At 41.5% G+C, this 15,843-nt stretch overlaps 1 protein-coding gene across 1 annotated transcript; it reads right to left on the bottom strand.

Annotated features, from left to right (window-relative positions):
• Window positions 1–3,636: 3,636 nt before the first annotated feature.
• On the bottom strand, window positions 3,637–4,983 carry CH25H (cholesterol 25-hydroxylase). Its single transcript, XM_061634344.1, has one exon. The coding sequence runs from the start codon at window positions 4,959–4,961 to the stop codon at window positions 4,104–4,106; it is 858 nt and encodes a 285-aa protein (XP_061490328.1). The 5' UTR covers window positions 4,962–4,983; the 3' UTR covers window positions 3,637–4,103.
• Between the last annotated feature and the right edge of the window lie 10,860 nt (window positions 4,984–15,843).

The following is a 15,843-nucleotide window of genomic DNA, read 5'->3' on the forward strand; positions in this document are numbered from 1 at the left end:
TTTTCCTGATGTTCAATTGAAATCTGGGTTCCTGTAACTTGAGCCCATTATTCTATGTCCTGCACTCTGGGACGACAAGAAGAGATCCTGGCCCTCCTCTGTGTGACAACCTTTCAAGTACTTGAGGAGTGCTATCATATCTCTCCTTGGCCTCTTCTCCAGGCTAAACATGCCCAGTTCTATCAGTCTCTCCTCTTAGGGCTTTGTTTCCAGTCTGATCATCCTCGTTGTGTTCTTCTGAACTCATTCCTGTTTGTCCGCATACTTCTTAAAGTGTGGTGTCCAGAACTGGACGCAGTGCTCAAGATGAAGCATAACCAGTGCTGAATAAAAGGGAAGTAGTAGTACTTCACATGATTCGGAAATGATACTTCTGTTAATGCATCCTAAAATAGTATTTGCTTTTTTTTGCAGCCACATCTCACTACCGGCTCATATTCAGCTTGTGAGCAACAACAATTCCGAGATCCTTCTTGCATGTTGAATTGCTGAGCCAAGTATCCCCAAGTTTATAACTGTGCATTTGGTTTCTTTTTCCTATGTGTTGAACTTTGCACTTATCCCTGTTAAATTTCTCTGTTATTTTCAGTCCAATGCTCCAACCTATCAAGATCACTTTGGATTTTGTGTCTGTCCTCCAGGGTATTAGCTATCCCTCTCAATTTGTATCATCTGCAAATCTGAAAAGTGTTCCCTGCACCACCTCATCCAAGTCATTAATTAAAATGTTGAAGAGCACTGGGCCCCAAGCCCTGTGGTAACCCACTTGTTAACCCCCCCCAGTTTGAGAAGTAACTATTGATAAGCACTCTTATATACCTGTCCAGTGTGAGACATTAGAGGATAGGAGTATACCTTGGCAGTTGTTAAACTGTCTGTTACCTTTCCTTAACCCCATATCCATCACACCAAGGTAGCCAACATGATGCCTTCTAGACATTGCTGGATTACTGCTCCCATCTGTCATGCTGACTGGGGCTGATGTGGGTTAGCATCCAAAAATGTTGTGAGCTACCCCTGCTTTAAGCTTTACAACTCAAAAAAGTTATTACAATGGTGAATATAATGAGTGTTTAGGATTGATTGAACTGGCTGCTCTGTTAATGCCGCACCAACTACAATGTGTTGCTCCAGGTAGATATACTGGCCCAAGTTTACTAGCCGTTTCTGGACCGGGACAGCCTGACCACTGTTGTCCACACACTAGTAACCTCTAGGGTGGATTACTGTAATGCGCTCTATGTGGGGCTGCCCTTGAGGTTGGTCCAGAAGCTGCAGCTGGTGCAAAATACGGTGGCGAGACTGCTCACTGGGGCAGGGTATTGCCAACATGTCACCCCACTGCTGAAAGAATTGCACTGGCGACCTATTAGCTACCGAGCTAAGTTCAAGGTTCTGGTTTTGATGTACAAAGCCCTTTACAGCTTGGGACCAGGATACCTGAAAGACTGTCCTATGCCTTATACACCCAGTCGATTACTGTGCGTTGCAGGAGAGGGCCTCTTGCAGATACCATCTTATCAGAAGGTCCATTCTGCACAACACAGGAAATGGACCTTTAGTGTAGTGGCACCTACCCTGTGGAATTCCCTCCTCTTAAATATTAGATTGGCACCATCTCTGTTATCTCCAGCTAAGAACAGAGTTTGCCCTGAAGGCATTATGCCTCAGCCTCCCTATTTCAGGGAGAATTTGTGAATCCAGAGTAGAAATGGGCAACAAATTCAATTCAGTTTGCATTTAAAGACAACTTTATCAAATTTGCACTTTCTGAAACAATATGAGAACTGAAACACAACCATCCTTCGAACTTCACACTTATCCGAATTTTGTGATGCTGTTCTTCAGTCAAGCAATGTTTACAAAAGTGCATATATTAGGGGAAAGTGTGCACAAAATGAATATATTAGTGAAAATAACATACAAAAATACATTACATGAGGATAAATTGCTTGCAAAACTGTGTATAGAAGTCAAAACTGCATATAAAAATGTGTTTATTAGGAGAAATTCACACTAAAATGCTAAAGAATCTGCATCAGGATTAAAAAAAGAAACAATTTGCAAATTGCTGCAGAAATGTGGAGAACAAAATTTAAGATTAGAAAAATGAGGAACTGAGAGAACCAAAACTGACACATCCTTCCATTCCTACTCCAGATTCAGAAGCTTGAAGTGAAGAAGGCTTTTTTCTTTTATATTTTTCCTCCCCATCCCTCACATGCCTCTTAAAGTATTTTTATTCATCTCTAGTAATTTCTACTCCCCTTCTTTCACACTCAACTTGTACCTTATTGTACTTGTACTCTCCATCCCCAAACTGTCAGTTTCTTTCATCCTCCCTCCCTGGTCCTTCTACATTCACTTCTTCCTCTTATATCCCCTTCCTTTCTATTCCCACATTTTTTAAAAAAAGGATTAATATAATAAAATAAATATTAACATTTTATATCTCTTTAGAATTTTCCTCCTCTGGCTCTTTATCTTCAGAAGAGGGAGACTTTCAAAAAAAACACAACCCACACACTTCTCTGCTCCCAGTCCCTTTACTCAGCATGCAGGGAATTAGCAATCCTGGCATTGGTCTAACCAACAAGCTATGACACAGCTAGGAGATGGGGCAGGCAAGTGAGGAGGCATTGGGTAGGCTGTGGTAATGAGGCCTGACCCAAACCCACTGGTGGGTCCTGTCCCACTGTTTGAGCAACTCTGTTCTACTTTACGTTGTTATTAATTTTTCCACTATGCTCTCTTCTGTTGTGCTATTGCTGATTATTTTCTTATTTTTCTATTATTATATTGAATTATATTTTTTAAAAACAAAAACAAAAAACCCTTCTGGAACCATTCCTATATCCAGATACCAATTTTGCTGCACGGCAATGCTTAGAACAAGTTATAATCTGCTATACTAGCAGCACTACAACAATGTTACTTTAGCATCATATACAAAAATGTCAGAACAAATGTTTAGGAACAAGGACTTGGAACATAGCTTCCCTGCCCCCCAATCCCGAAAGAGAAGATTGCCAGAATTCTGTCACTGATGTATTCTGCAGTTCTTTCCTTACTTACCCAAGAGAACACCCCACTGAACTCAAGGGGACTTACTTCTGAGTACACCTGCATAGGATTACATTGTGAGGCCTGATCTACACATGTAGCAGAATAACATGATAAAGTTCAGAAGGAGTAGATGGGCTCTCCCAGTTCAGACTACAGGGGTGGGGTGGGGAGAGATACCACATCTTTTAAAAAAATGTCCTCTTAAAATTGCAGGTAGAAAATTAGCACAGCAAGGAGTGGGCTGGTACATTTCTCTCCAATATAAAGGGTTGCGTTTTTATTATTATTATTATTATTTATAGAAAGTTTTTCACATAGGGAGCACCTGCAGCCTGAAGTGGTACTGTCCACTCTAACATCTCAGGATTCTATACCTTCATCCTGTTGCATGTGTAGACTAGGATTGCAATCCTGGGCATACTTATTTGAAAATAAGTAGAGGCTACTTATGAGTTAACATGTATAAGGCTGGTGTGTCAAACTGGCCACACAAAAGAATCCCTTCCAGAGTTTTCAAAAGGTCTATGGGAAATAAGTGTGACAGAGAGAAAAAGCAGAACAATATAAACACTTGTTTATTTTTTCAGTATAAAATAATAGACCATAAATAATTCAAATTTGACTGAACAAAATATAGCAAACCAAGTTTCTGTTAGGTCTGTGTTATCAGGTCAGGTGCTTCTTTCTGTTTTCTGTATTGTTGTTTTCCCAATATGAAAACAATAGAAATTCCATAGGAATCATAATAAGCACTATCTCACTACACATCATCTCATTTCAGCAAGCAAAAACTCTCTTACATACATACTGAGCATACACAATAGCTTTATAAAAGCTTGGGTAGCCAAAAGAAAGTGGCCTTACTTGTAGCCTCTTTCTGATGACTTGTGCCATTACAATTGCTTATTCCAAACAACCATAAGGTTATGCATATTTAACAAAAAACTATTCCATAAATACATTAATATAAATATGTGCAGCACTTTTTTTCCTCAGTTTATTTTCACTCCTGAATTTCCAAATCTGTGGGGGATGACTTAGTTTTTGGCTAGCTTCTCAGGCCCATCTTTTTCCCTGATAGCATGGCTAAGTGTTCCAAACAGCCAGTCACAGTGGGTGAAATACGGTGCATAGTTGAACCTGAACTTCAAGTGGTGGAGATCATGGTGTGGAGCTCCTCCATATAGGCCAAGTGGCACCAGTCTGTGAGTTGACCACGGCAGGTCATAGCCAGAATGATCCTCCACTGCAAACCAGATGTTGGCAACGAAGAATGTCATCTCTGTCAAAGGATGGCAATTCATCAGCATTGGGCAGACTGCCGCAAAAAAACCCAGCCACAACAATTCCCACATGCTTGCGTACTGGGTGGTGAGAGCAAAAGTAGAGGTGTGCTTGTGGTGGACCTTGTGAAAGGTCTTGTAGAGCCACGGCACCCTGTGATGGAGCAAATGCCACAGGAAGTATAGAAAGTCAAAGAGCAGCAGGCAGACAGTTATATCCAGCAAGAGGGTTGACAACCTGGGAGCTGTCAGTGGCAAGTTCACCGGTCTCCACCACCAATGAGCAACAGTCACTGGGAAAATACAGATGATGTGATGGTAGATGTTTTGAGCCATGCAAAGCATCATCATACCCAGGGTGGGAGAACTCTGAGGCTGGATTTTGTATTTTCTCAAGGCTGGAACTCGAGGGCTTAAGAAGTCCAGAGCGATAAAGGGCAGGCAGAATGCTGTGTATATTGTAAAGTTGAACAGCACTGGAAAGAACGGCGACTTGATCAAGGGCTCCTGTGTTTTGACAAAGTCCCAGAGAGGCTGTAATGCCAGCATACTTTGCCTGTCGTTCAGTTCATCACAGATAAGTAGGTCTCTGTTCCGCAAGCTGCAGTTCATGCTGACTTCTGAGCTGCTGCCTTGTCTGTCTGATGCTGTTGCTACTGTAACCAGATTCCTTTTAACAAGACCCACTCCTTCAAATGACATCACTAAAAAAATTCCCGTAAGTCATCTGTGCAGTCTCCTTTCCTCTCAGAGTAAAAAAAAAAAAGTCAAAGGAATTTCCCTTTTGCCGTTGGTTGAGCTGCTCTTAGCCCTGCCCCTTATTGTACAATTGACTGGATTTTACAGTTGGACGCAAGGTTTAGTAACACATGTAACATTCTTCAGGAATCAGATACAGACAACGGAACTGCAGTGACAAAGGAAAATAAAAGAGGGCTGTGTCCACAGCATCTAGACTAGCCTTTCCCAACCAGTGTGCCTCCAGATGTTGTTGGACCCCAACTCCCATCTTTCCTGACAATTGGCAATGCTGGCTGAGGCTGATGGGAGTTGTGGTCCAGCAACATCTGGAGGCACACTGGTTGAAAAAGGCTTATCTAGACAGATGAAATCAGTGAAATCTTTCTCTAATCTGTTTCAGAAACTGAGGGAAAAGAAATGAACTGCATTCTTAGACTTGTGAAATGTATGGATCTCCCTGAATCTCTGAAAATTTAACTTCTGTTTTCTGAACTAGAGGCATGTATTAGAGCAAGAGTAGCCAAGGTGATGTCCACCAGATGCTGCTGGACTCCAACTCCCATCAGCCCCAGCCAGCAGAGCAAGTGGTCAGGGATGGTGGGAGCTGTAGTCCAGTAACATCTGGACTAAGGTTCCCCACCCTCCACTAGAGCAAGGCTCTCTGCAGTGCTGAAGGACAGAGAGAAAAAGCCACAAAATAGTGACTATTAAAATAGCGGCAGCTAGCTTTGCTTTTTATCTAGCAAAGGGTTGTAAATCTGGAAGCAAAGCAAAATTAAATCTATAGGCAGATCTTACTCAACTATGAAGACTATAAGCCAGCCTTTCCCAACCAGTGTGCCTCCAGATGTTGCTGGACCACAATTCCCATCTTTCCTGACCATTAGCAATGCTGGCTGAGGCTGATGGGAGTTGTGGTCCAACAACATCTGGAGGCACACTGGTTGGGAAAGGCTGCTATAAGCAGTGATGTCATTTGAGCGCTACAGATGGATACCAGCTAGAAGTTTTAATTTTCATCTTTCAATGAGTCTCTTCGGATGCTTCAAAATTCTGACATGGATTCTAGAGGTTGGAGGCAGAGCTCCATTTCCCTAACTCCAACCTCTATTTATCCATCTTGTTAAAAACTTTGAGTACAGTAAAGAGCACAGGGGCAGGGATGCCATTTTGATCTTGAGTTTGAAGCGTAAAAATGTCTTTCTTGGGTCAGCATTTTTGTATAGGAATCAACATGCAGCTACAGTTGGGCGAACTTTCAATTTTGGTTTCCCTCAGTTTCTCATTTTTCCCATCTAAAGTTCAGTTCTTGATGTTTCCATATCAGTTTGTGATTATTATTATTTTTTTAAAGGTTCCTATGAAAATTCATCAGCATTTTAGAGTAAATTTCTCCTAATTTTTGTGTGCAGTTTTCCCTAATATATACATTTTTGCAAAGCAATTTCCCCCAATGTAATGCATGTTAATGTTTTCACAAATATATCTGTTTTACACTTTACCCTACGCATTTTTGTACACATTATGTGGTTGGAGAGCTGCATTGCAAAATTTTGGAGAAATGTGAATTTTGAAGGATGGCTCTGTTTTGCTTCACATATTGTTTCAAAAGAGCACATTAAGCAGATTTGCTGTTAAATGTAAGCTGAATTGAATTTCTCCACCATCCCAATGCACAGTCCATGTCCATTATTATATATAACACTTAGGGGACATATACATATACGCTCAACATCGAAGACCCTCCTCCAGGTGCCTACTCATAGGGAAGCTCGGAGGGTGTCAACAAGAAAAAGGGCCTTTTCAGTGGTGGCCCCCAAATTATGGAACAATCTTCCTGATGAGGTACGCCTGGCGCCAACATTATTATCTTTTCAGCGCCAGGTCAAAACTTTCCTCTTCTCCCAGGCATTTTAGTATGTGTTAAAAATTGTTTTTTAACTTTTTTAAGAATTTAAAAATTTTAAAGTTGTTTTTAAATTGTCTAAATATGTGGTTTATTGTATTTGATGTATGACTGTTGTGAACTGCCCAGAGAGCTTCGGCTATGGGGCGGTATATAAATTTAATAAAATAAAAATAAATAAATACTTACTTGGGAGTAAGTTCCAATGAACCTAATAGGAATTACTTACGAGTAGACATGCACAGGATTGCACTGTTAGACATGTATTTTGTCTATTCACTAGTGGCTAGGAAGCAGCAAGTGCTGCAGTTTCTTACATCTGCATGTGTCACAAGATGCATGTGTACGCTGCTTCCTCATGATAATGTAAACAGAGGTTTGGCATCAATTTCTCCTGGACTGGCGTACTGTAAGTTTGGAACATCTGGCCTGGAGCATCTCTAAACGTTCATCTTATCATCATCTGCTTTGCAGCAGAAAAATGTTATGCACCACCCCAATCTCTGAGCAGAGAGAGATCTCCAGGGGTTCCTGAGTTTGCCCAGGGTTTGGTTGCCTTGGAAAGAAGGTCAGTGGAGTCTATGGTGTCTTTATGGAATATGGTTTATTTATTTAAAGCCCCGCCCTGATGGTCTTTCGCCGGGCCTTAAAGACCTGGCTATTCAGGCAGGCCTATGGGATTACCGGGGCAGATTAAGGTTATAGTGTATTAATTGAAAGATGTTTTAGATGATTGTTGACTGTATTTGTATTATATTGTATTTTATATTGTTGTACGTCGCCCGGAGTGTCCGTTAATTCGGACAGATGGACGACTAATAAATAAAATTTTATTATTTTATTTTATTATTATTATTTACACATATTCCAGCCTGAGCTTAAGATGGAGGGGTTCAAGGAATTGGCAGTCCAATAGATCTTACTTTTCCATCAGGCTTACAGGAGGCATCCTAAAGCCATGGTGCAGGGAGCCAGTCTCTCTGCCTGCCTCCAGTCCCAGCCTTTCCTCAGACTGAACTAAAAAAACACAAGCCTCTCTTTTGGCTCCAGGAGGCGGGCTGTCCTGAAGAGTTTCAATAACTATAGGATCTCCCTGGCCCATCTGCCAGTTAATGTGCACTTGACAGAGCCATTAGCCCACCTAGCCACTCTATTAGATTAACAAAAGAGGCTCATCTGACCAGTGGGGCAGGTTTCTCCACTGCAGAGCCCACCTCCAGGTGTAGGGTCCCATATCAGTGGCTGGAAGGGGACTCATAGAAATCATATATCACAACCCCCAAAGCCATAACACTAACTTGGTAAAAGCTTCTCCCACACCAGTTAACAGACAAGGAATATTCTACTAAGGCTATGTATTGCTTTAAAAGTCATAATACTACTTCATAGTTATAAAAAAAGCATTTCTTTTTTACTGCTGCTATACAGCAGGACTAGCTGATCACATTTTAAAGGGTAGGTTAGCCAGTGAAGTGTAGTGGTTAGAGTGTTGGGCTAGAGCCTGAGAGACCAAGGATCAAGTTCACATTCAGCCATGATGCCAGTCATTATCTCACTGCCTGACCTACCTCACAGGGTGGTTCTGATAATAAAAAGGGTAGGAAAAGAGCCATCGACAGAACCTTGAACTCCTTGGAGGGAAGATGGGATGATGATGATGATGATGATGGGGTGAATAAAAAGATCATTGTCCAGAATCTAAAATTACCTAACTGCACCACTGTGCTAGGCATTCATTTACAGCCAAGTTCATGCCACCCCTTTGAGGACCAATCTCCTCTGACCTGTCTGAGTCCTCTACACTGAGTTCACCTATTCCAGGACTTTCCCTGCTTCTTATGGTTCAAGAACATAAATTAAGGAAATTGTAAAGAGCCCAGTATCTCTTCATCCTGACCCTCTACAGTTGTGTATTAGACTGTAGATAAAGGTTAGAGTTGAGCTTATTGGTGCAAAGCCACATCTGAGGCCATATTATGTCATCTGTGACATGACTTTTAGAAGGCACTACCAGAGGGAGCAGACTATATCAAACAGACCATTTAAAACTTTACATTTTAAAGAGATAGGAAAATTAAATATCAGCGCCATCTGTTGTGCACCATTAGAGCTCCAAGACACAAGACACTTCTTGACCACTGCACACAGTTCTAATGCTGAAAATGGAAATGGACTGCCTTCAAGTCGATCCCAACTTATGGCAACCCTATGAATAGGGTTTTTATGGTAAGCGGTATTTCAGAGGTGGTTTATCATTGCCTTCCTCTGAGGCTGGGAGGGAGTGACTGGCCCAAGGTCACCCAGTGAGCTTCATGGCTGTGTGGGGATTCGAACCCTGGTGTCCCAGGTCATAGTCCAATACCTTAACCACTACACTACACTGCTAACGGGTATAAATTAATACTGCTGTAAAATAAATATTATTCTCTAGAGGAAAGGACTTCTGCTTTGTCGTAAGTGCCCTTGTTCATAGTTGGTTTCTTCAGGGGTAAAAGAAATTCAGAATGTGCAACAGGTTTAGCAAGCTACTCCACTTCACGCAAAAACATTTGTAAGCTTAAACAGCAGGAAAGATTCCTCACCAACGAGAGCTGTGGCTTGACCAAGAGCAGATCTTTGCAGAGTGCTGTGAAATCAAGAGTGTCAGGCTGACCTTGCCACAAGGCAACAGAAAGCAGTTCACTGCACACAGAAGCGGAGGTGGGGGAAAAATTTGTTCTCTTCACCAATAGCGTAGTTACAAATTCAGAAGTGCAGGGCCCCTTCATGATAGTCATGCCACACCCCCTCATAGCCACACCTCCTCACTCGCTTGCTGTCCATCATCATCTCCACGTTCTTTTGTCCTTTCCATGTGCACCTTCTCCCAGAACAACAGATGTCCATAGGAGCCAATCATCATGCAAGAGGAGTGTGTTAGAGTGTGTTAGCTGTCAAGAAGAGTTTTCTCAGTGTCTGGCTCAACGTCTTCCACTCTGATTGGCTCCAATAGGCAGGAAAGGACAAGGAACCATGTAAGAAGATTCTTCTTAGTGACATAGGGACCCTGCTGGGACCCTGCTCCCAAAAAAGTAAGGGGTCTAAGACCCCCTGGGACCTAGACCACTATACCCTTACTCTTCACATTTAATTGGCACTTTCCAAACCATTCTGTAAACCACAATGCAGCTACTCTTCCCAATTTTGCTCTTCAGTTTTGTGATGCAGATCTTAAATCCACCTACCCACTCGAATAACCAAACAAAATGTGCCTATTATGGGAAAGCACACACAAAAATGGGTATATTAGTGAAAATGGCATACACAAGTGTGTGGTACAGTAGGGCCCCGCTTTACAGCGCTTTGCTTTACAGTGCTTCCCTAATGCAGCGGTCTCAATTAGACGCAATTAGACTACAGCCCCACTCATACAGCGCTTGTTCCACTTTTATGGCGGTTTTTGGGCGTTGTGCACCATTCTATTCAATGGGTTCTGCTTTTCAGCGGTTTTCGCTTTTCAGTGGGGGTCTGGAATGTTACTTGCCATATGAGTGGGGCCCTACTGTATTAGTGTTGGGCCTCAGCTCCTCCGTGGGGGCCAGGAAGGGGGAAGGCATGAGTTTCAGGGTCCCCAACTGTCAGAAGGAGCGGTAGATCCAGGAGTTGTTGAGTCTCTGCAGGATAGGGGATGTGGGAGTGAGTTGGAGCCAGGGTCAGGGAAAAAATGTGAGATATAAAATGTATTAATAATGCATGTACCAAAATGTAGACAACAGCTCCTGAACTGGGAGCAAATGGTGCAAATGTGTCCCTATTGAGGCCCCACAAAAAATGAACCATCACATATTGAAGTTCTAGCTGTGGGGGGCAATACATATCACCTCAGTGTTTTTCAATGGACTCAGTTAACACACTCAGGTGCCACCTATCAAGTGTATCCTAAATGATGAACACTATACAGACATGTATCTTTCTTGTTAAGATGTCTCCTATGAAAAATGGTTGCTCTGGTGGAGATTGTTGCATGTTTTTGCATCTTCACACAGGAACCCACAAGCTCTTAATAGGTTTGTTTTCTCCAAAAGAAGAAATGGGGGGGGGCTAGCTAGATATTTGGAATCTTCCTTTACATTAGACATTAGAAAAGGGGTGGGATGGATTTTCCCCATTCTTTTTGATACATGTTGCAAAAGCAAAAGTAATGTCTCCTAGTTAAAAATGTTACAGAACAGTTACAAAGCATCCCTTAGAAGTGCCACAGCACCATCTTATGATAGAAAGTGATATTGCTTTAAATGGTAGCTTGTTCCAGAAATGCATCCAAATTTAAAGCAGAAGGTGGCAGCACTGTTAGATTCAAAAACCAAAAGGAGCTCCTGATGGAGAATTTTCTCCTATGGGATCTTTTGCTGGGGGTCCTTGAAGAAATTTGAAGAGACAGGCTTGAAACAAAAAGGTAGGCCTTTATTCCTTACAAGCAGAGCTTGGAAAAGTTACTTTTTTGAACTACAACTCCCATCAGCCCAATCCAGTGGCCATGCTGGCTGCGGCTGATGGGAGTGGTAGTTCAAAAAAGTAACTTTTCCAAGCTCTGCTTACAAGCATATGCAGGGTCAGCCTTCCATAAACATCCAGGAGAGATTGCAATGAGGCACTGTGTGCAAGCTCTTTTAAGCAGTACAGATACAGCATGTGACATTAGTATACCAATCCCATAAGTTCCTTCCCACATAACATCAGAGTTCCTCCTCTCTGCAAGCTTTCCAAACCAATCAGAAAGCATTAGGTTAGGTAATTCTACTACTGATTCCAATATTCTGTCCATCTTACTAACATCACCATTGTTCTTCTGTCCCCTTGACTAATACTCTTTTAGGCCAGTTGAAACCAGTTACTATTGTGAATGTGCCTTCAAGCAAACCTGGTACATTCATTGTTCCATTGTTCTTGATCAGCCAGGCTAACATGTTCCTTAACGATGCCAGGTTGGGTTTGGCTCAGCTTAGGGTGCCTGAAAGTTTATGTGCACCACAGCTGTATTTGCTGCTATAGGTTTCTTATTCCTTATATTTTCTCAGAAATCCCATTTCCTTACTATACAAATACATAACTTATGAGAGAGGATTATGTTTAACACACTGAGCTACGTTTGAAGACCACACAGACTAGGGAAAAAGACTGCGTGATTGGCTTACTAGTATCTCTCAGCGTCAGAGAAATAGAAGAGGCAGGCCACCTCAGAGTACCTTTTTCTCAATGAAAACACACTTATAAAGTTGTATTACAATTTAACATACTGGGTTATTTTAGAAAAAATCTCAACATCTCCCTCATTAAAACTCTGATTCATGTTGCAGGATTTTTCCCCTAGTCGGTGTTCTTGCTCTTCACAAGAAACCATTTCCCAAGATCAAAACAATATATCAATCATAGCTTACACCAGTTAAATACTGATTGGGTTTAAACTATACGCGAATTAATATATATCAGTTACGCATTGGCCAAGTTTTGGCAAGAAAACAAGAGTTCAAACTGAGTTTACTTTGCCTGCTTCCATAGGCCCTTACTCACAGGTCTGGTTCAGAGGCCTATGGATTTTTAGTGTTCTCTGTGAGACTGGATCTTAGGGTCTCAACAGGTCTGCAGGCCTATGCTGAATTCCTTGTGATTTTAAAACATACCTTCTAATATCTATGATTATATGTATGGATATATAAAATTCTCCATTATTTCTTTGTCTAGGATTTTCTAAATGGCAGATTTTCATATCCAGTTACAATGAAAACTGCTCATGGGAAACTTCCCCCTTTTGCAATCACACCTAGCTGCCACCCTATGTCTTTCAGTGCCATTCTCCTGTTGCATCAGTGGTGAGCCAGCTAGAGGAGGAAGGGCTAGGAGAAGACTTAGGGAACGTCCAGATAAAATGGCATTGTGGTCCACATTTGGGACATTGATCTGGAGGCTCCCCACCCATGTAACACAATACAGAAAAGTGACATTCATCCACTGTACACGCCATCCTAAGCAGCAATGGTGGACAACAAGGGTACTGAGAAACACCATCCCTGACGGATGGAAAAATCTGTCAGTTGTGGTTGTTTCAGTTCCTGGTTTTTCCAATCTGAAATTCAGTTCTCCACATTTCTGCAGCAATTTCTAATGTATTTTTTTTAAAAAAAATCCTAATGAAAATTCTCCAGCATTTTAGTGCAAATTCTCCTAATAAACACAGTTTTGCAGGTAGTTTTGACTAATGTGTATATTTTGAAAGCAATTTCTCATCATAATACATTTTTGTATGTTATTTCTACTCATATATTAATATTTATGCACAATGATTCCTCAGGTGCATTTTTGTAAACATTGTTTGGTTAGCATACTGCATTGCAAAATACAAGTAAGTGCAAATTTTGAAGGATGGCTGTGTTTTGGTTCTCATATTGTTTTGGAAAGTGCAAATTTGACAGATTTAGCTTGAAATGCAAACAGATTCAAATTTATCCCCCATCCTTACTGTCATGCCCTAGTGCCACCCAACAGGTGCTAGGTGCATTCCAGGGACCCAATTCCTAACCTCGGGCAATTGATCCTGGCCAAAGTTGAGCAAACCAACAACAACCCTGTGAGGTAGTAGGTAGACCCATCCCTTAATGTGAGTAACCACTCTGAATCAGGGGACACCCGGAGCCCAGAAATAGTTTTGCCAGGGACAAGAGCCAAACAGGCACTCCTCGTCCTGGAGCCACAGGCAAATCCAATACACAATAGTCAGTGGCCAAGTACAAGATTCAGAGCCAAATTTTCCCTCCTGCAAAGAACACACATGGATAAATAAGAAATAGCTTTATTTGAATAAAATATGAGTGCACAATTAATAGCAGCAAAACATTCCTTAAAACCCACACCCAAAAAAGGGGCTTAGGTAAAATATAAACAGAGTTCAGACACAAACCAAAATAGCAAAACTAACCAACCTCTTCTTACTTGAAGAGGTAGTTGTTGAAAGTCTCACCTCTCCCCAGAGAGGCATAGTTTGGGGAGCCAAAGGCAGTGGAACCCCACTCAGGTAACCACTCGTCTAGATGGAACCAAGGAGAACAAAGGCTTTAGGCTTCACCCCCTATATTTAAGGAATAGTCCCTAATAACAGACCATACTAATTTAGCCAATCAGTCATCACTACTTCCTGCGGGAGCAAATTCCTTTCCATTTTCTCCACACCATGTCATGTCTCCTCTTATTTGCCTTTTTACTAAACTAGAAAATCCCAAACAGCTTTTTTGTATGTTTCAGAATTCACCAGTATAGAGTACGGTCACCTTGTTTTTTGCTGTTGCTGGCTGCCATTTTGTGCTGGCACCTATAGCACTTTTATCAAGATATGAGTTCCAGCACCTCATTTTTTAACAGCAAAAAAGTACTAGTCCCCAATATTGTAACCTTTCCTCATAGGGGATTTGCTCCATCCCCTTGATCATTTTGGTTGCCTTTTTCTGAACCTTTTCCAGCTCTACAATGTCCTTTTGCAGATGAGGTGACCAGACACAGTAGATTTATATAACAGCATTATGGTTTTGGCAGTGTTATTTTCAATCCGTTTCCTAATTATCCATACCATGGAATTTATCTTTTTCACAGCTGCCACAGACTGGCTCGACATCTTCATCAAGCTATCCACTGCAATCCCAGGCCTCATTGCTGGTTAGTCACCACCAGTTCAGATCCCAGGTTTTTTGCCCCAACATGTGTCATTTTCCATGTGTTTATATTGAATTGCATTTGCCATTTTACTGCCTTTCCACTCAATCTGGAGCTCTTCACAATCCCTTTTTGTTTTAACCACCCTGAACAATTTAGTATTATCAGCAAACATGGCTACTTCACTGCTCACCTCTACTTTAAGATCACTTAGAGATTCTAATAATAGTAAAATGTTTGATATTTAGGCTGTGGTTAGAATTAAAGTCTTGTTATTACATGTAAAACTACAATTCCCTAATTAAAAAAAAAACACATCCCAGCATAAAAAGGGTTTTTTAAAATACTATTTTATTCAAGCATTATGAAGCATGCTATCTTGGAAGCTCCCCATTTGTAGCTGTGAATTTTATTTCAGTGCAGACGTTAGGAAAATTAGAGTATCAGAGCATAGGTACAACATAGTCGATATAGAATCTTTGATAGTCAGACTAGGCACTGTAGCTCAGTTCATCAGTGCAGAAAAAATAGGTGTACCATTAAAGAACAGAATAAAAGTTGAAAGCTAACATTCCTAAAAATATGGAGCTTTTCTTTTAACCAATTTGTTTGGAACTATGAAGTTACAAAAAGTGGCTTCCCGCAGGTTAGTTCTGAAATATAATTAAAGGAAAAATATTCATATCATCTCAATTTTGATCTCAATTCCTCTAATATAGGAAAAGCCCTAAGATGTGCATGGGGTCTGAGATATTCAAGTGGTAATATGAGAAGTCTTCCTGAGAATGCCAGGAATTGGGTTGTAAGACTTACACTGAATCAGAACGTTAGTCCATCTAGCTCCTCTCTACATCAGGAATGCGGAACCTCCAGCCTGCAGAATTAATTAGGCTTGCCAGGGCTCCCTATTGGGCCTTTGGGGCCATTAGGCAAAGCCACACTCACCTGCCCTGTACCTGACATCATATATGAAGTGTGGGGCAGGTAAAGACAGGGCTGGACCAAAGGGGTTTGGCAGGCACTGCTCATCAGCACAGTGTGCACAATTCTTTGCAAGCTACAACATTCAGCTGATGAGCCATGCAGGCAAAAATGGGTCACCTGATGTCATTGCGACCCTCCAGACAGCAGCTCTCTGGGATTTCAGACAGGAGTTTTTCCTAGCCT

The sequence above is a fragment of the Rhineura floridana genome, chromosome 7, assembly GCF_030035675.1.
Source record: "Rhineura floridana isolate rRhiFlo1 chromosome 7, rRhiFlo1.hap2, whole genome shotgun sequence".
Lineage (NCBI taxonomy): Eukaryota > Metazoa > Chordata > Lepidosauria > Squamata > Rhineuridae > Rhineura > Rhineura floridana.

What these genes read in the sequence shown, in the direction of transcription:
- CH25H (XM_061634344.1), bottom strand. Translation starts at nt 4,961, where the DNA reads ATGAACTGCAGCTTGCGGAACAGAGACCTACTTATCTGTGATGAACTG.